The sequence below is a fragment of the Strix aluco genome, chromosome 2 (assembly GCF_031877795.1).
Source record: "Strix aluco isolate bStrAlu1 chromosome 2, bStrAlu1.hap1, whole genome shotgun sequence".
NCBI classification, from domain to species: domain Eukaryota; kingdom Metazoa; phylum Chordata; class Aves; order Strigiformes; family Strigidae; genus Strix; species Strix aluco.
The window spans coordinates 54,013,642-54,038,504 of NC_133932.1; the positions used below are offsets into that span (position 1 = coordinate 54,013,642).

The 24,863-nt window shown below is 37.9% G+C and overlaps 1 protein-coding gene across 4 annotated transcripts in view; it reads right to left on the bottom strand.

Moving 5' to 3' along the window:
• The window catches only part of GLRA2 (glycine receptor alpha 2), a 130,246-nt gene that overhangs the window by 78,031 nt on the left and 27,352 nt on the right, over positions 1-24,863 (bottom strand). For all 4 annotated transcript variants that reach the window (XM_074814772.1, XM_074814769.1, XM_074814773.1 and 1 more), the window contains exons 4-7: positions 21,928-22,151; positions 8,903-8,985; positions 7,512-7,649; positions 4,674-4,888 (exon numbers count right to left, since the gene is read on the bottom strand). In XM_074814772.1, coding sequence (XP_074670873.1) covers positions 4,674-4,888; positions 7,512-7,649; positions 8,903-8,985; positions 21,928-22,151 — 660 coding nt within the window. The remainder of the gene's footprint in view (positions 1-4,673; positions 4,889-7,511; positions 7,650-8,902; positions 8,986-21,927; positions 22,152-24,863) is intronic.

The window sequence follows — 24,863 nt, forward strand, 5'->3', positions numbered from 1 at the left end:
TTTCTGCACAGATTGCTCCCTGGAGAAGAAACAAGCATTCATTAAGCACTGTGCATTAAACTAACACAATATGAATGCTATGCAACTGTGTAAATTATAGTTGCTATCACTTACTTGACTTAAAGTATCCTCAAATGTTTTGCTTTATGGCATTAAAAGTAATTCGTTTTCTTGGACTGTTGTTGCCAAGGTTTGGTTTATATAAGTGTTTTAAGAATAAAGCAATCTGAAAAATACCCAATTACTAGCACAGCAGTTCTTTCAAATGCCTGTTTTGAAAATGCTTTAAAACTTTTGATTCTGTTGATTCAACAAAAGGGAAGCTGTTTAAAAATAAATAGAATGGCAAGAGAATGGTCATTCAATGCTCTGAAGAACTCTTTTCTAACACTTCTCAATAATTCTGTGCTGTTGTAACTTGAAATCCTCCCTTTTACTCCCCCAGCTTATAGACAGCTAGGACCATAAAACATGTAAAGGCATATTCTATGTCTCTGTGTCCCTTATGATTTCCAGACATTCCTTACTCATATTCTGATGAATACATAATGCCTATTTTGTGCTGTGGGTCTGATATTTGCAGAAGGCGTGTGCTGAGTACTGCATGGAAGCATGGTAGGTTACATCAGATTCCTGATTTGTGTGCCGCAGAGTTTCTCTGCATAGATGAAGTCCAGCAAATCCTAGGTGCAAGGGAGCTCCCTGGCTCATGCACAGGACTCTCATAGACAGCTCAGGGTTTCCTGAGGGTTTCATTGTGAATGTGCAGTCACGCTGATCACCCAGCTGGCAAACAGGATTTCTGCTCAGGTGGCTGATCAGCAAGAGCTACTGGTGTAGCTGGGTGCACAAACATTTACCTAGCCAAAGTTTCTACGTGGAAAAAAATGACATGACCAAAGGAAACTAGACATATAGTATCAGATGTGGGTAAGACTTATATACAGGAATGTGTGGGACGGGGAACTGATCATAGGGACCCTGGTATATTGGATCACCATTCCTGGGCATCCTGGTGATGGATTAGCAAAACTGGAGGGAGGGTATTCAACACCAACTTTCTGGATGAGTTCCTTACCACCCCCTAACAGAGCCAGTAAGGGTAACTCTGGTTACAGGACCCCTGAGTAGTCTTCTGTAACAAACACGAAATAATTTCATCACTATAAAAGAGATTGACACCATGGTGAAAATTTATCTGCAGATACTTCCTATACAGAAAATCATTATTTCATGTCCATGAAGGAAGCAGGACACGGTATCGACTAGCTTACACTAAATTTGTAGAAGAGACCCTTTCTCTTTTCTGAAACAGGCACTGCAGGTCTCCCTTCCTGGAACAATAGCTTTGTTGGGATGTAAACTCTCCAACGATTTATTCTTAACTTTTGTAAGAAAGAAATCAATGTTGTAGAAGAATAAGGAAAAAAATGCATATTGATTTCTTTATTACTGTGTTGCTGATATTGTAATTTGACCCTATATTCTTATCCAGAATATCAAAATACTCCAAAGATAATAATTCCACAGAAATACTACAAAAATTATCAAAGAAATATAATTATATTGGAAGAGGCTTTCTTGATGTTTCTCCTATGTGCAGCAAACATAAGCCTCAGCTGGAATTAATTTCAATCTTTCATTTCCTTTTCTTCAATTTTCTTTACTTTTCAGCAGTCTCAATCTTATGTTTAATTTTCAATAACTGAATGCCTAATGTTGTGTTGCTGTGACCTACCATTATGAAATCTGTGTATCAAAATGATTAGTTATTAATATGGAAAAGAGCAGTTTTAAGCAAATAGAACTCTGTCATGTAATCTTATGCCAGGGTTGAGAACAATATGTAGGTAATTACTTCTAAACAGTAACACTTTCATCATTTAGATAGTACCTTGGAAACAGAGAAAAAAACCTAACCGGGAATCTTATCACAATTCTTTTTTTGCCTTTTTTGGGTAAAGAAATTATTCTCTTTAAAGTTGGTGAATCAGAATCAGAAGAAACTCTTGGCATGAGACAGTGGGTAAATTAAAGTTGTATAAATGTGTGTTAATAAGAACAGGACACAAAGAAGGACGGGGAAAATATATAACTTTTGTCTTAAAATCTAGACTGCTTTCACAATGCAAAGTTGCATGTGTTTTTTCAGTACTCTTGCAAAAATATCCCTCCTGTCATGTCTTATTCTGTTAGATATTCATGCTTGGAGGAATTTTTAAATGGATGTTTTATTGACAGCCTAACTTCCTGTGTCTTGGCAATATGTAGACAGGACTTAAAAAACCATTACTTTTAAACATCCATTTTGGGACTTCAACTTTAACAGTGATTTGATTCAATTTTTTTCATATTTTTATTTCTAAATGCATTTCAGATTTTATTATGAAATACAATTTTGGTATTAAGTTACAGATAAGGTTTTAAAATAGCTAGGTGCCTGCAACAGCAACAGGAAGAAAAGCTTGTTTCTTTCTGTATGGAATCAGATACTGATGATATGAGACCTGCCTGGTGATACATGGCTATACAGCTACATGTGCACACAAAGCCTATTTTGAAGCACTTTTGTTTTGGTCAGTCCCATGTTTCTTCAGGGACCTGAGTCATCGAAGGTGGGAGTCAGCTGGTAGATATGTTAGTATTTACTTAAAAACACATTTTTAAGTCAACTGGTGCACCTTCAAAAGCCCCCACAAGGGTTAACTCACTTATATAGAGACAAAAGCTGTAAAGTACAGCTCAACTGAATTACACGGTGACATTGCAACAACCAGGTGTAGCCTGACTGAAATAAGTGTGCTGGGCTCTCTGGTGAGGTACTTTTCCTCAGTGACTATCTTCTGGCAAAAGAACATAACAGAAAAGGAGGAGATGCATTAGGGCCAGAGCATCACTGTTCTCTGACAGCTGCTGAGATAAATGTATTTAATCCTGAGTCTGGAGAATAACCTCTCCGATAATCAAATAGCTACAGTCAACATATTCTGGATCTTCCCATTTCTTCCACTCAGCAGAAACCCAGAGAATTATCCAGCAAACACTTTTCTACTCAAACAATACAAAATATAAAAGGGAGAAATATTTCAGCTGGATCAAAAGTGTACGACAAAAAGGCTTTCTAGAGTGTTAGCATTTTGGGCATGCTAACGCTGCAGAGGTTCTTGGCAGGGTATGTTTGCCCAGTTGAAATGCGGGTGGAAATCTCCACTACAGTGATTGTACCATCTCTAATTCTCAAGCCAGTTAATTTGGAAGAAACTTGCAATATACCACATGGAGTCATGTTGTACCATCCAGACAGTCTTCAGTGACTCCATACTTGCTATCTACAGAGCTTGTATGCTCCTTTCCAAGATTATCTTTTTTGTTGACTTTCTTTTCAGAGTGTTCACTTGGTAATAATGACTGAATTGTCTGAACAAATGTTTAAGAAATTATCCATTTGAAATTCTGAGTTAATATGAGAAAGGCTTTCAGTTTGCATGGAAAATTATACATATCTCCAAATGAACAAGTGAAGCTGAACCAACTGTTGTAGACACCAGATTTTTAAGTGATACTTTCTCATTACCAACAGAGGAGTAACACAATCTGCGCAGTTTTTGAAGTTGCCCTATATATGCTCCACTTGAACAAATTACAGTATTTGGAATGAGACTAAATGTGATACTGAGGGTAAAGTAGAGCAAAATATAACATGCTTTTGGAATGGATCGTGATCTATGCAAACACTCAAAATTTGTGCTTTTCATTGCTGCTGTGATCCCAATCGCTGTGATGCTGTACTATTGTAAAGAGGGCTCTTCAGGGAGTATATCTCGTGACTCCTTAGACTATTGTAAACTGACCTACCTCTGAGCTCTCTTCCAGAAAATTGTACAAAACCTGAGCATGCACACAAAATTCTTCTGGGAATGCTGTCAGCAGAAGCATTCAGGTTGTGCCTATGCTGAAAAAAGCTGTCAGCCTGACTAAACAAAGAATCCAGTCTGTAATCTGTAAACCCATCTACAGCATCTGGCCTGGATTAAAAAAACCACAAAATTGGAGTGAGAGGCTATTTTCATGCGTAGACAGGATAAAGGTCTGCAGATGACACTTGAATGAGAACATGGACAAATTCTGCCATGAACCAGTTACTCACTGAAAAGATTATCCAGAGAAACCTTCTAGGTGTATACATGTTATATATATGTATTTTATATATATATATATATCTTTATGTATATTTATATGTCCATTGGACTAAGTGCCATATCTAGAACCATCAAGATATTTTGAGAGTCTAACAGTCCAGAGAAGACCAGATAGAGTTTATGAAGTCCTCAGTCGGATAGAATGTCCAATTTTCATGAAAGTGCTTTCAGAAATCCAGTCAGATACCTAAATACTTCAGAAATCTGGCTTCTAAATGCTCGAAACTAAGTGTCAAATATAGTAGAAACTCATTAAAAATCCATATTGTTGAACTCTCCAGCCATCCTGCAAATCAGCAGAAACTTGCTTTAATTCAAATGCAAGGATATTGCAACAGTTGAACATCACACTGTTACCCCTTTCTCATGTACCCTCATCTGTTGCATATTTATACAGATCTTTCAGAAGTTTCAAAAAGTAGTACAAATTTTTCTTGTTAATAACAAATCCGTGGTACAAAATCATTTCCTTACTTTTGGGAGGGAAGCTCTCGATCCCGAGCTTTGCGTGGTCATTGTCAAAACTGTAGTGATACCCAGTGCGACTCTAGCTGGAGCTGCATCCATGTTGATCCAGAAAGAAACCCAGGACAAAATGACAATCAGCAGGCTAGGAATGTACATCTGGATTAAATAGTATCCCATCTGACGCTCCAAATGAAACTTGACTTCAATGCATGTAAACTTTCCTAGAACACGAAATTACTTTCATAAATGCTTTTTGCACATTTTTATCTTATTTTCTGAACATAAGTTAGATACGTGGCCTGTTTCCTAACGTAAGACTATAAGCAGGTCCTGATACACAAATGCAAGCCAGCCATTTGTTGCACGCTAGCTTGGGGGGATGCACGGGGCCACTGAAGCAGACCCAATTCTTCACATTAACTGAGAAAACAAATATTAGCATGGTTGTTCCACCTCCAGAACATATAATATAAAGTTTCTTTACTCAAAATTTAATGAGATTTTGTGTTACTCGAATCTAATGTTTAGTATTAAAAGGGGACAGCATTTTGCTCTTTTAATGACATGAGATTAAGCAAACATACTTAAACATACAAATTGTAAACTAGTCTTATAGTCCTAGGATCACACGCCTTCTCATTCTGGTCATGACATTTGCCTGTGTCTGTGGATTATGTCTTGCAGCAGAATCAACTCAAAGCGTACTTTGAATTTTGCCAGAAGTCTAACTCCTGGAAACCCACAAAAATCTCTTGTGGGAGGTGAGTAGTTCTTCAAACAACAGACAGCTGCTCCGCAGGGGTAGGACAGAAGTTTACTGTTGCCTGACAGCGGAGCTAGTCATGCAGTGGGGGATGCAGAGTCCTGACCTGCAACAGTTCATCAGCTACTAATCCAATCACTCTGTGCTGCTCTGCAAATTACTGTGGTTTAGGTACTGTGAAGACTCTCACTCAAGGCCGACTAACCTGAGTACAAGAGAGTCTGTCATTCCTGAAGAGTCATGCTATGGTTTCAGAGGACCCTTTTTGTGTTGATTGGTCAAGATACACTGCTCGTCTTTCATCTTTTCAGGGGAAATTATTTTTTCTGCTCCTTTTTTTAATGTACACATATTTTTCTGCTAGTCTAGAGAGCTGAACCGCAGGGTGTGAGAGTTGGCACAAATGACAATGCAGAGGCTGTTTGACAAAGAGAGGAAGGGAGAAGAACTGAATAATATCTTTTGGCAGGACAGAAGCTCTAGAATGAGTGACTGGACCTGAAGGCAGATTCTGAGATCTGGATAGTGACTGATGCTGACCAGTCTGCCCATGCAGAAGGGGACTTGAAAGGGGTGGGGTGGCCACGTATGGCAGCAATGGCATGAGAGTAGCCCAATTTCTTGAATGCTCTCCAGATTCCTGTGGCACAACATGGACAGTGTAGGTAGGAGAAGACCAAATAAGACAGTTTTTATCCACATTTTAATTTTACACCAAACCTGAAGAAGCATACTCCAGAGAAGAGAGTAATGTGGATGCCTGTAGACAAAGTTTTCTTTTGCCTGAATACTGCTTTTCAGCTCCCTTTGCCAGGCTACACACTTTCAACTTTTGGTAACTACACATTTATTTTGTTTAACTACATGTAATGGGAGCTATGCATTAGCATTTTTATCCTTTGTGGGGCATCTTCCTGGGTGTACAAGAAAGCTATTGACCATGCTCTCTCTCCTCTCCTACTTTCAGTGTTTGAGCCTGTGAAGTGGTTACCTGACAGTACTTAGAAAAGCAGATGAACTCAGTTATTCAGAGTTTGAGTCATGTGGTGGGAAATGACTAAACTTTGTATCAGCCAAATTACAAATGGGCAAGATCTGTCTATTGGAATTTACCCTTAATTATCCCCTTTAAGTGTAAGAAAAGAAGAGAAGTCACAGCAGTCCCCCTTTCCACTGGTCTTGAATTATGGAATCACAAAGTTTTCCTCCCTTGGCACTTTGGGCCCCAAAATGAGAAGCTGCATTTATAAAAATTGAAAAAAAATAATTTTCTTTTCATAAGAAATGAATGTGACTTCATTTTTGGCAGAGGCAGAACCTCTCACGTTGTGTTATTTCACAGAGTGAAACAAATGCATTTGATGCAACCAGATTGGCTCTTACACTGAAAAGATGAAAAAGCTATTTTAAATGAGAAGGATTATATCTAATCCCACCAAGCACCCAGCAAACCGTTCTCTAAATGCTGTCCCTATTAAATAAACTCCAAGCAGCTAAATCAAAATTTTAACAGAGTCCTCTCTGCTCTGTAAAGCTAAAGATAGAAAACACAACATTTGAAACATCCAAATAGCGAATACAAGAAAAAACATTAGAGTGCTAGACAAACATTTAATTTCACAACATCTAATTTCTGTACACTATTCAGATCAGCAACGAAAGCATTGTTCTTTCAAATTTGGCAATTTGATATGCTGGAGAAATAAATGAAGTTCAGAGAAATCAGTTCTTTAAAAGTGATGAATCAATATTTAAGAAAAGATTCAGTTTGTTAAAAAAGTTTCATTTTAAGGAAATCAAAACAACTAGATTTCTTAATCATTTCTTTAAGATTTAAAACTCCTTAACAATTTAAAGACTATTAGAATATGTATATTAGAATATCTTTAATGAAATTAAAGGAAATTTTGAAATAAAATCTTTCAAACAAAAATAAAAGTATTTTTTTTCAGATTTAAAAATACATGTGGTTGAATCAAATTTTAATTTCTTTTTTTTTCATTTTGCTCATCTTTTCCCTTTACAAATTGACAATAGATACCGTTAGAACAATTAACAGAAAAAAATAGAATAATGCTCACCAGTGTTGTAATGTTTTGTGCAATAGCCAAGTTCTTTATCTTCTTTCAAAATAAACTGTGGCAAGGTTAAACCCTCTGCAACCTGCACAGGTCCATCACTTAGCCACTCAAATATCAGATCGTTCATGGTATAGCCAACTACAATAAAGAAATCAGAGTTTATTAGATGGTAGCTGACTGGAAAACATCAAAAGCAGATATTATTATGTCTGAGAAGCATGTCTTTTATTGCAATACATGTTATCTCAGTTATATTTTTCAACTGTCTGATTAACAACAGCACTATCACTGTTAGTTACCCATTACTATTACTGCACTATTGCTCTATTAAGAGCAACAAATAACATCATTGTGCTCTGAAGTACTGCCCTGATTTGCCACTAAAAAATAATTTTACTGGCCCATCAAAGATACCGCTTACAACTGAAATGACATTTCTCTGTGTCTATGTACTAGCATGCATTTTGCTTTATTTTCATCATTCTTTGATGATGGAGATGGAATGCACCAACAAAACAAGGATTTCTAGACTGCAGAATGCTGAGCCCTTACTGAAAAGGAAATGGCAGCTTTTGTAAACCTGTGAACCTACCACTGAGAGGTGTGGTGGGAAAAGAGGGGCTTCAACTCACTGAAGTATCTTTTCAACCGCAATGGCTACATCTTTATGGGTAAATTAAATAAGCCGTGGCTGTTCTCTGGGCACAAAGGCAGGTGGTAGCCCACAGCGCATACCATACAGCTACACCCATTCTCCCATCCCCACAAAAAAATCCATGGTGGCCTGGTACCTAATGACTATTGGGAATGATTGCTGGCACATGCCATTATCTTAGCCACTCCTGGTTTTGTCTGATTATTACATGGTACAGGTCAAAACGGTGTCATGGTGTGTGCTGACAGCTACTCGGTACAGACAGGTGTGTGCTGGTACCCAAGTACACTCCTTGGCCGTTTAGCTTACCAGCATAAACATACTAATAGGACCTCTGCTTCATCAGGTATGTTGCTTCCATTTTTCAAAAGACCATAGCACGTCTCAACCAGACATAGCTAATCCCTCACGGGGTACTAATTGCTCTTATTTTCCTGAGATTTAATAATTTGTCCTGCACAGCATCACTGTGGTTATCCCTGGAAGTGATGCAGCCCTGACGGGTGAGGTGATGTGCCCCATGAGGGGGAAAGGGTAGAGAGCAGCAATAGCACAGAGACAGGGGACCTGCACAGTACAGTGACAGACAGTTAAAGCACTGCTCCTCCATGATTTTCCCTTACAAAATAGGAATATTGAGTCTCACCACATAAATATAACAATGTAGATACTATCTAACCACTGAATGTTATGGCAAAATCTTGTTCTTCAAGAGATAAAACAATTGGACACTCACAGCTCTCTAGCTGCATTGTACATGTCTGTACATCCATAGGAAAATTCTTCAAGTCCATGGGACAGGATAAGGTTAAAGTAAGCCTAAAATTGGAGGGGGGGGAAAAAGAAGCTATTGTTAGAAAAATACAGGTTTTATCCAAAGCCCCTTATTTAGAGTTTAAAGGATCAAGACCAAATATTAACACCTCAGAGGCTGGGCTCACTCTTCCCCTCTGAGCTTTTAAGAACATAAGAGCTGTGAAGACAGAGCGTGTAAGCAAACCAGGTGCTCGCTGGTTGCATTGGCTGAGCAGAACAGAGAAGACAATATCAGGACAGCAAGAAATGCTCTCCACTAATGTACCGGTGAATGTTTTATGTATAATACTGAACCCAAATAATGCAAAAGCTGAAAAGACTGATGATGGCACACACATTCTTAAGTTTTGTTTTGGAAAAGCAAAGGAAATAACAACCACTGTTTTTTTTCAACCGAGAGTGCTTCTGTTGTGTATGAGGCCCGTTTTCAACCCTTCATTCTTACTGCTTAGCCGTTAAAAGAAAGAAAACAACATCATACAGTAAAAGCTAGAATCACATAGCATTAAAAGACAGGGTGCAGATAGAAGAAAGTAAGCCTAAAGGAACATTATCATACAAACTAAATTTCCCTTTTTAATTTTTCAGTTGTTATTGTCCCAGATAAAGCATAATTTTACTTGGATGGCAAAATTCTTAATGTTTCTTTTTTTTTTTTTTTTTTAGTTCATTTTGCTTTTTCACATTTGATTGAAATCTGTTTCAAGACTTCACCTCTGCTTTATTTCTTTTTGTGTGTGAGAAGAAACTGTTTTTAACAAACCAAGATACCAGGATGACATAATTACAAACAACTAACTGCTTTGAAAAACAGAATTGTTAAGATTTTTGTTTAAATCATATAAAAAGAGTGCATTTTTATTTCAGATTACCTTCAGCACAAAAACCACTTTGATACAAAGAAAGCAAATAAATAAAATCCTCTGTGGCCATTTACCGTCAAGGACATGAATTAGATTGTGTGGTTTGAAGGTGCACTGAAATGTTAACACAGTACAATGAGAATAATCTTTTAATTATGTCAGTGAACCCACAGGCCAGCTGCTAACCTTGAAAGTATGCTGTCCCACAGACAAATATGATCTCTATGGAGAAACACTTCACTAAGCTCTGTATCGCGCAGTGATTTTGTGCTTCTCACCACATACAACAAATTCAAGCTCTTTCAGTCTATTTCTTCACCATGTGAATTTTTGGGGATGGCCTGACTGGGCCTTCTAGCCCTACTGTCCTGCCATCAAATCACTATGACAAGAAGATGATACTTAGGTAACTGAGATCAAAAATGTCTCAGTCTGATCAAAATTCACATTCAACATCACTGCTTTTGGTTACTCGTGGGCTACCCAGAGAAAGTCACAGTATTTTCCTCTTGTCACAGTCTTTAGTGTGCAAGATCATAATATCAGGAAGTTAGAGATCGGTTGTCTATGGCAGTGAAGTGCACTGAGATGAATAAAAGCCCCCAGTAGTCCTCTCAACACCTCCGTAGTAAATAAACTCCCATTTAACCTTTGGGAGCAAATAGCATAAGCATTAAAAAAAAAATTCATCATCTAGAGAAAAAAGTATATCTAGTAGACATATAAATGTCATTGAAAATCTGCCCTTTACTCATTTAAATATTTTAAGTGCCCTGCAAATGTTAACTAGTCTCATTTTTACTAGGTAATTTCCGGCATTAAAGATTGAGCTAATTAAATTGCTAATCCCCGGTATTAACAATAGACTGCTTCTGCCTTTTTTCCTGAAATATCACTATATCAAACTCCCTTCTTTTCAGTCATTTTCTAAATATGGCTTAGATGTTTTAAGTTCATTTTAAACATGCTTTTACGCAAATGCAGCCTTTCTAAATATATCATTTGTTTGAGTTCATTGAAGTAGGCATGGCCTATCCACCCCATAGATTTTACTCACTGTCAGGTGTGGATTGCACACTGACTTTGTTTCATTCCCCTTTCATCCCTTTCTACTCCCCCAAAACCTCAATGAATTTGGGGATTTGACTTCATACACGGCCAGGAGGCTCTCTTGTTAGTCTAATATCAAACTCATGAGAAAATTAATACATCCAGTTGCAGCTTTTAAGCCTCACAGGGAAAAAATGATCTATCTCCACTAATACTAGGTAGGTAAATATATTTTATTTTTTTTCTGGAGGTGAGCTGAGAAAATGTGGATTATGTAGATTCACACAAAGGTTGACATTTCTTCTTTCTCTTTCTAACCAATGGTGTCTTTCAGGAAGACTAAATTCTTCTGTCCTCACCCTGAAAAATGGAAAAAAATTTCTATTCACTGTATTGATGAGGCTAGCTCGAGAGATCATGCCCTTATACCTTCACCTTTATTCTTGTTCATCTCAGTGGAGTAGCCATTCATAGTTAACATCTTCACCTCTGTAATCACTTTTACTAGGAATAATGCAAGTGTTGAACCCAACACTCATTGCCTGGTATCATTCACAAATCCATGATTTTCAACAAGCTAAATGTTCAGCTGCTGGAGTCTGAAGTAGCTCCATTGAAATGCATGGTGGTGGGTCAATTTATAACAGCTCACTCTTTTTCAGTAAAAATATGATCCTGCAAGTGTTTTCGAACCCAGTTGCTATGTCACTACTTGTATATTTACATTAATAAGGAAACAGTATCTGAAATGGAAAGTGTTAGGCAGATATAGCTACCCACATTGCCTATAATAACAGTGTCATTGACAGAAAATATTTCAGAAAAATGAATGTCTCACACTTGGTAAATTCAAGAAAGACCCCTGGAGATTTGGTGCAAAGTGCAAGTTTAACTGGCAATTACATTGATAAGTACTTTAATCATTAATAAAACAGAATAAATTGCTATATAATTGTTTTATTTTTCAGGCACCCTGCCACCAAGGCATTTGAGATGCATAAACAACAGATTTGGTGGCATAGCACCATAAAACACTGATAGGAAGTGTTTTATGAACAATCTGTAAAGCTGAAAGAAGAAAAAGCTGACCAATGCTGTGGCAGAGGCAGGGATCTAATCCAAGTACTCCAGAGCAGTATTGCCTGTCTTAAACTCTGGATCCTCTTCCTGAGGATTCCTTCAACACTACATAAGTCATTTCAAGCAGCATCTGCTGATACTTTAAATGTCTTCAAAGTGCAGTGGGCACGGTCAGGATTTCTTCACTCAGCATTTCATTCAAACACTGCTCTTTCATCCGCTGGTTTCACCAGTGTCCTGAGAAATTACTCAGACTTGGGCTGTGGGCCTGTCTCTCTTCCCACCCCAGCTCAGTATCTTTCGTTTCTGATCACCCTAGAAACCCCCTTACAGCATCATTCAGAGGTCTGTATTTCCTACTTCTGGAGGCACGAAGAGAAATATCCTGCAGGCTGTGACCTCCTTTGTCACAGAATCCAGAATAAGGCATCTCATGGGAAAAAATAAATAGCCTGACAACATGTTATTAATCAGAAACCGTCATGCCAGTGATCTTTAACACCTGAAAGCATTGTTCTGCAAGGTCAGTGTTTTCTCCAGGTGGGAGCAGACATGCCCTCAGATAGGCCAGCAGCAGACTTCAGCACAGGCACTACCACTGCCCTAAATGCAGCTGCTGTAGCCATCCATCATCCTCTGAAGAAAAGCCAGTGGAGGGGGGTGACACACATGTGCAGCCAAGTATTTACATGCAGTGTAATCAAGTCCTGAGTTCAGTGGTGGGGCTGAGACACTGTGATTCTTATTCATTCTTTGCATTCCTGCCCTTGTCCTGTCCTTTCTCTGGCCATGGACATACTTTCCCTACCTCCTCCTATGTCTGCCCATCTACCCTACATCTCTCCCAGAGACACCCACATGACTCAGAGCCCAGCCTCTTTCTTTGCATCGCATCCTAGTCTGCCCTCATACCCTTTCCCCCTCCCTTTCCTGTTGCTCACTTCCTGCCAAATTCCACCCCCACCTCTCTTTGGGGTATTAAGCCTTGAGGTCAGTCCACTCTTTGACACCTAATCCTCAAAGCAGCACCATCAATGGAGGGTAAGGCCCTTTAATACGAAGAAATTTCAGTAGGAGTTAAAGGTTTGTAAACAATTCTCAAGATGCTCTCCAATCTCATTCTTTCTTTTAGGTTTAAAAGCGGATGCTCAGCACCATCATACTGCTTCTTTGATAATCTCACAGCACTGCAAAAATGCTTCAGAGTATGACACATGCAGACTGCTTGTGAATGGTCTGCAACACAAAACTGAAGTAAAAAACTGCTAGTATCGTATTAAACCCTTAGGGAATTGGGTTTACATGTTACATAATCCAAGATTTTCTTTTTTATACATTTAAAAGGATATCTCATTTTAACTGGGATTTGACATATTGCCTAATCTGCAGCAACTATTAAACTGTGTTCTAACCTACTTCTTCTTTACAAGCAACTATCACTCCTTAGCCTGATATGTTGTGTCTTACCCAAGACTTCCCTTGATCTAAGAGATAACTCTCGCCCTGGAGGAGGACACTGATCTCACAAGAGGAAGGCCCTGTGGATCACAATATGAGTTATCTGAAGACAAGGGAATATAATTTTCATTAATTATCCTGCAAGAGTGGCAGTTTGTGAGTGGGCTACAGAACAACAGCCTTTTCTTAGAGTTTTTTCTAATGATAAATAACTAGGGTCAGTCTTATTAAGTATAGAAATACTGTTGTGAATTGTGAACTGGAGGTAAGGGTATGAGCCCCTTCTGTTTCCAGAAAAAGCATGATTATCTTCTCACAAGCATGCTGCAACAAATGCCTCACCATGAGTGGGCATGGTATCAAAAATAGCATTTTGTTTCTATTCTTACCCTTCCATTCTTTCACACTACACCCATCTGTACCTCAGCTGTTGGGAAAGGAGACTTCACAGTCTAGGATTTTATGCTGCAAATACAAGAACAAAAGTAGTACATGCATGGTCACTGCTAACATTGGCTAGGTATGAAAAGTCTAATACGTGTGCAAAGCCCACAGTGTTGGGTTTACTGAGACAAGTGGGATGTTTTTTTCAGTATTGCCAATTCTAAAATGCTATCATAAATTGCAAGATTTCTGGTATTTTTCTTAAAGCTCCAAGCTGACAATAAAGGTAAAAATATTTTTAGCAGTACGTTTTTCTTTGGAAAATTAAATTCCTGATCCTTACAGCTGCTGAAATAACATTAAAATATTACCTAAGCACAAGCAGACAAAATTTCCCATTAAACTGGCAGGGGAGATGGAGTTGCACAGCAACCATGACAGCATTGCATGACATGGGAGCAAATGCCACTCAGGCTAGTGGCACTGAAACAGGGAGGAGAATCTAAAATCTCCTTATATTCCTTCTCTCTTGGGTGATCTGTGCCTGAAAGAAGGGCACACACACTATCCATGTATCAGAAGGCCAAAAAAATAATTCCCAGTGATATTCTTCTTTTAAAGGGCTTTTCATTTTGTAGTCTATCTCATTATTTTTTCAGAGACCTGACTCATCATTTTGAATGTCAATTCTGGTAATTTTCACAGTCTACAGGCTTTGTCCTGTTAAATGGAACAGTCAAACTGTCTGCTTTTTCCCTTATTTTTGAGGAGTCCTGGAATTCCTCTCTAATATTTGTCATGTTCTGCAGCTTCATTTCTATCAGATGGGAATGGGCTGAACTTGAGCTTAGAGGAGACGTGGAGCCTTCTCTGCTATGGCAAAATATGAGATGAAGGCTGGAGTTTCGTGTACTGCTGTTTATGAGCATGTTCTCACTCCCTCCCGTGCTTTGCTTTGCATCATGTACTGCTTAACAACACAGGAGCTGGCACGGAGCAGGGTGGTGGATTTCTCATTACAGGCATCCCACTTCTCATTGTAATGCAATCATTGTCTGTAGATACACAATGCCAGCACACAAGCTGCCAGCAAATGATTTTCCAATTATTGCTCAAGCAAATCTATGAAATTAAATTCAAGTATGATTTCATGTAACAGTTGAATTCTGTAACCACCTGCTTCCTTTCCATGAAGAACTGTATTTCATCTCTCCTTTCTCCTATGTCATTTTCTATCTTAATTTTCCTGCAGTGTGTGTTTTGTATGGCTTTGCTTTCCTCCTGGCATGATGATATATCTGTTCTAAGCTGTATATTGCAAAACAATTGGCAAAAGACCTTCATCCCTGGGAGCATCTTCCAGGAAAACATGCTTTTCTGTACCATTTAGAAAGGGCTCCCTCACCTACATCATTTTACACCTAACCTTTAACTGCTCCGGTTCAAGTTCAATGGGTAAATGGATTGGTCACTAGCAATCAAGGACAGGCATTGCCATTACCCATAAGGAAAGCAGGTACACAGACATGTGTCTTGGCTATGCAACTATCCCATTGGCATAGACATCCAGAAGTAACCACCTGCCAATATTTTTTGATCCTGTCAGCCAAGAACAACTTTATGTGTACAAATTGGTCTCCAGCAGCATTTCCCACTTTTTCAGTTAGAACAAAGTCTTCCTTTTTATTTGAGACACAGGAATATAGGGCTATAGAAGTGACATCTTGGAACATCAAATCTGGTCATCTGCTATCACACATAGTCACATCATCTAATCCCTTTCAAAAATGGTCAAGGTTCATTTAATGACATCTAGTGTGTGTGTGTGTGTGTGTGTCCCATTTCTGTTGAAATGTTGTTCTAGGAATTCACGGTGTGTGTCTGGAAACTTTATAACTTCCATTTTAAGCTTACTTATGACCAGTTCAGAGCCATTTGTCCTCCTCGCAGCATTGTCCTTCAGTCTAAGTAGCTCTTCTGTTGTGTTTGGATTTACCTCACCTCCAGTGCTCTTGTGTGTCAGCTGGAGACATGCATGGTATTAGAGGCAGAAGTAAGGCAGTACCTGTTCAGATATAATGTCCATTCAGATATAATGTCCATACTTTGCTTTAAATGCCTTATGAAATGAAAGAGCAACTAATTTTGTCTCATTAAAATGTAAATTATTCTTTCCCTAAGTAAGACGGTCAGTGGGGTTTTGTCAATAGCTGTGCTAGTTGTACAACAAAGTACCTGCATTAGGCTTTATTATTTATTTATTAGGTTTTATTATTTGTTATGCAAAACAAGTACTTTAGATACAACAGAAAAATAAAAGTATTGGAAACCCGGGGCCAGATCCTCAGTCTGAATTTGTAGATTGGGAGGGAATGAGAAAGAAGGGAGTGGGTGATAGGAGGGTGCAGTTAACGGAGAGCTAGGAAACCATTCCAAAGGATGAGAAGAATCTCGGGCCATTTAATTAAAAGACCCCAAAAGGAAGGGGAGTGAGGATGGAAGGAGAGGCAGGAGTAGGGCAAGAAGGAAAGAAAAAGGACGAGTGAAAAGTGGACAGCTAGTGATAATCCAAGGACATTGCTTCAGTCCTAATGAGAACTGGTGCTTGTCCTACAAAAGGCTGCAACTTTTTAGCCTCTGAAACCATTGTTATTATTGTAATAATGCCCATGGGAAGACAAATTTTCAAATTCTCTGGATTCACATAGCATGCAGCCACAATTTGGGAAGTCATCATGTCCCAGTAACATTGTTCAGTTTAATAAAGTTTAGTGATTCTAGCACTATTTATATAATGTCTATAAGGCTTCCGCCTACAATATATAATACCTGTCAAACCCAAAACTTCTTTAGATATGTGCTCTATTTCAGTTAGCATTTCTGCATTGATTATTCTTCAATGTTTTGGCTTGTTTTAAATGTGGAAAATTTACTTTGAGGTATGTCAAGACTTTTTATGCTTTTGGAAAGTCAGGGCAGCGAGCATGGGATGGTGTGTAGATTTGCCAGTGGGAGAACTAAATAGTTTTCTATGAAAACATTCCTGTGCTGATTGAGATTAAGTTCCAATGGAAAATCCCCACCTTCTCAATATGAGTATTATTCTGATAGGAGCTGAGACAATAAATATGATTGTGTGAAGTTGGAGAAAGGGGTACCTACATAGTAAGCAGCCATGTCAATCATGATAACAGTCTCTCTGCTCCCCACTCTGCTAACCTGTCACATGGAAAGACAATGCTGCTAGTAAAGTCCAAATCCTCTTAAATCCCAACATTAGATTGTAAAATAAAATTGAAGTCATCAAATTAAAGAGCAGGATGCACACAGAGCTGTAGAACATAACATTTCCTACCACTCTGTTAGGCTAGACTATGCCATACTTACATACAATGATCTCATCAGGTGTAAATGGAAATTCATTACCATATAGCTGATAAGGTCTGTACCCCAAAATTGTTTTAGAAAACCCACACCTGACTTTACTGTAACGTGGCAACATATTTTGTAGTAGCCACACAAAAAATCTAAGATCTGATCTTGTTTCAAAACAAAATAGTTCAGAAGGATAGCAGACTTTTTGCCCTATGAATCATCTATTGCAGTGTTACTAAGAGTGTTATCTATGTATTTCCTTTATCTGCTTTGTATTTCTTTCCCACAAGGCAAAGAACACAACTATAGAGGAGACTACAAAACACAGAAGTTTCACTCAGAAAAGCTGAACTATAAAAGTGCTATAGATTACTTCTGATGATTTACATGAGGGATATGGTTATCATAAGTCATAATATAATCCAAAATGGTGGAGGGGACAGTGCTGGTGCAGAGGGGAGTCAACTCAGTGCTCTATTACTCAGCACTATGACCACGCTAGAAAGAGTTGATTCTGGAAACTACTGAGTAAAGCAGCTGGCACAGGAGAGAGAATTGCAAATAAATGTGTTGTTTTCACAGATACTTCTCTTTGGTTGCACAAGCAGGTGAGGGCTTTTGGATGTGCCAACTCACCCTCTCAGTTACTTGTTGCCAAATGGAGGGACTAGTAATCACCCCCAGCTGCACAAGTAGTGAGCAATCTAATAGCTTGAATTTTCTCTGCTTCATGGTACCCTAACAGCACAGTACTGCTCTCTAGCAGACACTCTACTTTCATCCATAATAACATTTAACAATTAAATCTAGGTCAAGAGCTAAAACCATGAAGAACTACTTTTCCACATAACTGTAACATTTCTTGCACTGACAATAAACAAAGACAGAAAAACAGTTTGAAAGACTTGAGGAAATTCTTTGAACAGAATAACAAAAACGGGGTGAGAAATGTCGTTTGTGAATTTGCACAAATATCCTCCCTAGAATTCCAAGTGGCTCTCTTGTCAAATTATGCAACACCTTCTAAAATCTTTGCATATTTTAAAAATATGAAGTAATCTGCTTTGTAACTCTTTCTGGCTAAACGCCTAGCACTACATTTCAGAGCACAGCTCTACAACCTTATCAGACAATTGGGAGTGTTTTCTGGAGCAGCAGGTAAAAAAAAGAAGTTATAGCCTCTTTACCTTCCTGACCAGTATATTCTAGGTTCAATGCCATGGATCAATATTACAGTTGAGATATACCACCTTCTGCATCAAGCTTATATGGCTGAGACGCAGTGAAAATATTAAAGGGAGAGGGAGGCAATTAATGCAGAAAAAAAATCCTGAACCTTAAATAAAACCATTCCAGTTTCTATCACTTTGCTAAAATAAGCTTTTTGGCAGATGCTAATATTCTGAGCTGGCTGGCAGGCTGAAATGAGTCTGTGGGAATCAGGTAGCACAAATGGGTGGCTTGGAGAGAATGTGAAGCTTCCTGTGAGGTTATTTTTAACATTTTCCTGATGTCCCAGGTGTCCACAATGGGCCAGAGAAGATACAATCCTTGCCCCTGGAACATAAAATCAGTGAAGCAGTGTATACAATGCAAAATTCAGGTGTCATACAGAATGTGAGTGCCAGGAACATGATTCTTGGTATCATCACAGAGCACTGCCACTCCTTACAAGTGCATAACCCTCTTCAAACTCCAATCCATGCAGACATCATTCAAGGGTTGGGAGTGGATGAGTCACAGACATCTAGGGGATGACATTATGTAGGTTCTGATTTTAACCCTCATTGTTTTTTCAGCATAGAAAATACGCACAGTTTAAGCTAATTTTATTGAACGCTGCTATAACAAACCCCTCTTGTTGACTGCTCTCTCCAGAGGGCTTAAAAATAAGTTATAGATATTTAACTGTTTTGCAGCTCAAAGAGTGCAAGTGAGACTGATCTTGACTAAAGTGTAGTTTGCTTAATATAACTTTGCTATAACTGCTGACTTCTCAAAATACATGCACCTCTAAGAGCTGTTGTTACATGTCCAGTGGCAATAACATATTGAGCCTCCACAAGGTTCTAGTTCACCCTGCAGTACCCAAAGGTTTAGACCAGTTATCCAGATACAGAGCCTCAGGTTCTATATAGTATGTATAGCATGCTATCCGAGATCAAAACAAATACCAAGGTAGTCATTTGAGCATGCAACAAATATCTAAAAAGAGGTTTGGACTCCTAAACTTACACGATTCATAGGTGTGTACATCAACCATCAACAACTCTGGATCTATTTTCTATAACAGCTTCCAGAGAATTAAATACAGATCTAGGAGTCTGCAAACATAAGCATCATAACTAATTATTATAAGATAAACTGTGATGGAAATCTACCTCATGCCGACCATCATCAGTAAATGCAGGATGATTTATCCCTCACTGAGAGAAGGAAGAAGAGCCTCATGCTTACCATGGAGTGAGATAATTCCCAGAACTAAACACTGCAGTGGAAGTAACACATGAGCCAGATCCCCACTTCCATGACTTATCTGAGCACCCATATCTTTACACCAAGTGTCTTGTTCTAGTAAAACATGGACTCTGAGATCTAGTTCTAGGTGATCTTCCAAATTCTTTTCAGAAAGGGCAGGATTGACTTCTGACAGTGTTTAACAGCATAAGCCAGTTGTCCCTCCTGTGTAGCATATTTCCATGTTTTCAGTGCAGTGTATAGGGAAGAGGAATACCACTGTCATATAGTACACCCACTTTGCTTCTTGCCCATTAATTACTAGGAGCCGTTCTAACCTCACTTTATTCAGAGAGCGTTTATGTGAGATTAACTTGACCTTGATTTTATTAAATTTGGAAATATGACAAAACAGCCTACATCACTATTTCTCAGTCATGTTTGTGAAGTGCTTTAAACATTTACAGCACATTAAATGCTAAATGTTAAATATCATGATGTCAGGCAAAGTGCTTTTGGTGCAGCAGCGAAAATGGCAGCATTATAACATTCTCAATGTACTGAAACTGATCACTAAAATATTCTTGCACAAATAAAAGAAACTGGCAACACACAGATGCATCTAGCCTGGTATCTAGAGAATAAAGACAAGTTTTTCTAATTAATTCTGACTTCAAGTTTCCATATTGTGGAAAGTTTTCTTCACTGTAAAGTAATAAAAATTATATGCCATGTTAGAGGCACCAGGTAAACTTCTGTTACTGCTGTGTGATACGAATGAGAAACAATGAGTTTTGCTTAGTACTCCATTGGAATACTGCTTACTCTGCTTCAGATTAATTTGAATTTAGGTGTGGGAATTTTACAAAAGTGATATGACAGCTCAAAATATTAATTATCCTTATCCCAAATGTCAGGAAAATTATCCATTTGCATTCAGAACAGCACCCAACTGCACTGTTGCCTTCAATAAGATGGTGTCTGATGTCGTTCAAACAAACAGATGAATTAATTTCTTTCCCAGGGTGAAACAGGAAATATTTGTAAGTGACAGCATAGTGACAGTGATATCACTCTGTTAGTACTACTTTCATCCTTGTATCCTGTTATTCTTTTCAAACTGTTCAGGTATGCTAATTTGAAACCTTGCTCCATAAACATTTACTTTCTACCCTGCTTAATCCATGCAAATATTACCGGGATCTTATCAAGGAATTTCTACAAGAATTAAGTAAATGGAGGAAAGTGCCATGTTATTATTTATTTATTTAAACATCCTAAAGAGCACAGCTGTCCTGAACCTGGATCAATAATAATTCCTTAATGAAAATGCAGGTCACAAACAGAATGCCCAGTCAGAAACAACTACCTTCTAAACTAATCTGCCTTACAGGTGAATAAATTCACTAAGCAACCTGTTAAACAAATACTATCATGTTTACTTTCCACAATGCAAGAAAGGCAGAAGCTGACAAGCATTCCCAGGAACAAATAAAACAAAGTAATTACTTTTTTTTTAAACAAATGTAAGAGCAATAATGCAGTGTTTTGCATCTTTAAATACCTATGCTAAGCAACTAATGATGCACAGAAAACTGAATGTCAAATAAATACTGCAGATTATAATACTGCAGATTATTTGCCGCTTTTTATGCCTGTGCAATGCAATTCTGATTCTCTGCATATGTACCATTTCATCAGGTCATATCAAATCATGTTTTGTCAGTCTTTATTAATTCAGCCTAAATCCAGTCACATGACGCACACTTCAATGCACTTAGTATTAAAAAACATTTTCCGTAATTCCAGTTATTTTTAAATGTGAATAGATACATCCGATTACCCAGTGACTTGCATGTCAAACATGTTTTTACTTAAGGTGTTGAGCAGTCATTTAAAATACCCCCTTACTTTTAAATTACAACCCACAAACTACTGAGGAGTTGGTTTCTTCTCTTTGTAAGAGCAGTGATTGAGCTAATACTAATGGGAATTATTGAGGCATACCATTAAAGTTTTAGACAGTCTCAAGTTTCCAACAAGACTAAGAAGTACTGCTGTGCCGCTTACAGACTATTTTGCAAAAGGTAAAAGCTTAGCAAAGGAACATATGCAAATTTTCATTCTACCCTAGTATGATTAAGTCTCATTTCAATTGTACACATGGGACAACAAAAAATTAAATATGTACATTATGTTCTGTAAGCATAATTACATCCAGAAAAACAGGGAGTGAGTGGAAAGAAGATGATGACGAGAAAAAAAAAAAATTGTTTACCTGATACTGTACAACACTTTTCCAGTTTTAGAAATCCTCAACAACTTGTTGTCTGTTGTGACATCATGGAAGTTTGCTCCCTTCTCATTGGCAAAGAATAAATCTGGCTTCCAAATAGAGTCCAACATAGAGGGATCCAAATCCAGGGAATCATCAGGATATTCACTGTAAGCCAGACGTGAGTCATTCCACTGCTGTCTCAAAAAAATGTTCACTCTGTAGTCCTACAGAAATGCCATGTAAAAAGGTTACTAAGCCACTTACCAAAACTGGAAGCCCACTTTATCTTTCTTTATGCTCTACCAGCATTACAGCAAACATTTATGTTATCCTTTGAACATAAGAGTTGTCATTTGAAAATAAAGCGGTCTAAATGCTGTATTGAACCAAACAAACACAACTGGTACATTTTCCAAATCAAAATTACTTCAGTGATGAAAAAAATATTAACTACAACCTCCAATATTAAATATAACCCTCTTTCAAATGCTATGGATTAACTCAGAGGTACTTAGAAAGTCAAAAAAGCATTGCAGCTAGATATATACAATTTCAACAAAGAATCTATAAAACTACTAATTTAAATAAATTGCTTCCAATATGTAAATCAATTATATCTAATGTACTCATGAATGGTTGCTAATTCCAGTGAAGCCAGATTTGTATAGAAGAAATTAAACCAGCACTTCTTATTTACTGTTTGTATCCTTTTTCTGTCTACCGTATGCTTTTCTCTGTATGTTCCTTCATTCAATCCTCCCTCTCCGCATCCCATTAAAATTGTTCTAATTGCATTCTTCTGCACAGTGGTCTGCTAGTCAGAACTGGGAAAGGCAGCAATTACTTAGAGGTTCATTTAGAAACAACATTAATGCTGTGTCAAGAACTGGCTATTAAAGGAGAGTGTGAAAAGAGCTTTTAGGGTCTAAACTCTCTGGAGGGAATGGAAGGATGTTAATGTTTATTCTCTTTATCCTGAATTTCCAAAGACGGCAAATAAGAGCTTCATCTCCCCTAGCTTTACCCACTATTATGGCATATTTACCTGAAACTACCACATTTAACTTGCTTGTGAACACTCTTAGAAATACATCTACTCTTCCTCTAAAAGGAAAATATTTAATAATACTTATATCGATGATATTCTCGAAGGAATATGTTATCAAATAATTCTGCCAGCTGTACAGACCTCTCACATGTAGGATTTGCTTTATGGTAGCTACAGTACATTAAAATGGCGGCACTGTGCTTTTGACTTGGAAAATGTATGAGCTGACCTGGGCTTAGTTAGGCCACTGAACTGCATAATCTGAAGAATTTATCATCCTTGAAATGTAAATAAATATTCTCACTCTGATGAGAGCTGCAGAAAGCAGCTTGCCCAATATGCAGACTCTGTGAATGAGCCTCTCCAAGCTTCAACATTCCCCACCCTTCATTCAGTGGGTTGGTGATGAGTTGTGCTGCTGCCCTGACAGAGTATTTCTGACATGCAAACTGATGTAGTTTTTTAACCCAATGTGACGATGTTTTACAATCTCACTAGGAACGTGATTTTTCTTGCTTTATTTATCATTTTCATTTTGGTGTTGGGTAGATGTGAGTCAAAACAGGAATGTCTGTTAATCAGAGCAAGAGAGACCTGAGAGTGGTCTTGAGAATAGCACATTTATTAAAGATACTTACGAAAGCCTGTACCTGTTTTTCACAAGCCACTGTGCTTTTTATGATGGTGGTGTTTCATACAGTTAAAGATCAAATAGCTACTTGCAGTTCTGAGCTTATAAAATGTCTTCACATCTTGTGAGGATACCTTAACCCTAAGCATACTTTCCTTTGTTTCCTGGTCTTAGAAACTGAGAATGTCTTATGAATTTGTATGGGACAGTTTTAGTTATAAATCCAGGAAAGCACTTGATTATCATTCTGCAGAAAAGAAGGCAGCAACCGCTGATAGCTTAAAATTGTTACAACTAGTTGTGCAACTGCCTTTAATTTTTCTTTGAAATAAGATATGTAATGAAGTCTATGGAAAACAGAGGGATTTTTTCCCCCCATGACATAGAAATCATAAATAAGTCAAATCAATAAATTGTTCAGAAATATCTAAAAATAAATGTACTTTCATTAACTTCAGTAGTTGGTGATTTAGACAACAAAAACCAGTCTGAAATATCCTAATTCACAGGAGAGCTTGCATATGATGATATATATTATACCAAAAGCATAAATAATGCAAATAGGATTACACTATCTTTTTCAATCTGTACCTTCATAAACATATCAGAGTTATCACCCTGATACACTTAGAAATTCTTTCTCTCTTCAAGCTTTTTGTTGGAAGCAAAACAGCACTGAAACCTTTGTTTATGTCTGATAGACTTTGCATATATATATGTACATATATTTTAATAAGAAACAAAAATGGAATATAACATGCATATCACAAAACCATCACTACTTTTTTCTCCTATGTTTGTGGTATAAGCAGTTGAGAGGGATGTGTGTTTACACAGACCTAATCATGTGCAGAATTTTGAATGTACTTTTCCTGTGCTAACATTGTAACAATCTTCTGAAGAAAATTTCTCCTGAGAACAGTATCACAACATGGATCTCAGGCACACTACAGTGTGTATTTTGCAAGTTCCTGAGGGTAGAAGTGGGTGGACTGTAGTAATGCACTCCTACACGTCCATGAGTACACCTGCTCCACAAATTCTTTCTGACAGCACCACTGCTCTGAATGAGGAGCGTGGACCTGAAGGTTCAATCTCAGTTACAACACCAATGTCAGCAATAGCTCAAGGCAACTCAGATAAACAGTTTTCCTCTGTTCTCGAGTCATAGAATCAGAGTGATACTAACATGCTAAAGGAATATTCATCTGATCAGTTTTAGTAGATTTATCTGAAGATTTAGGGACCTAATCCACA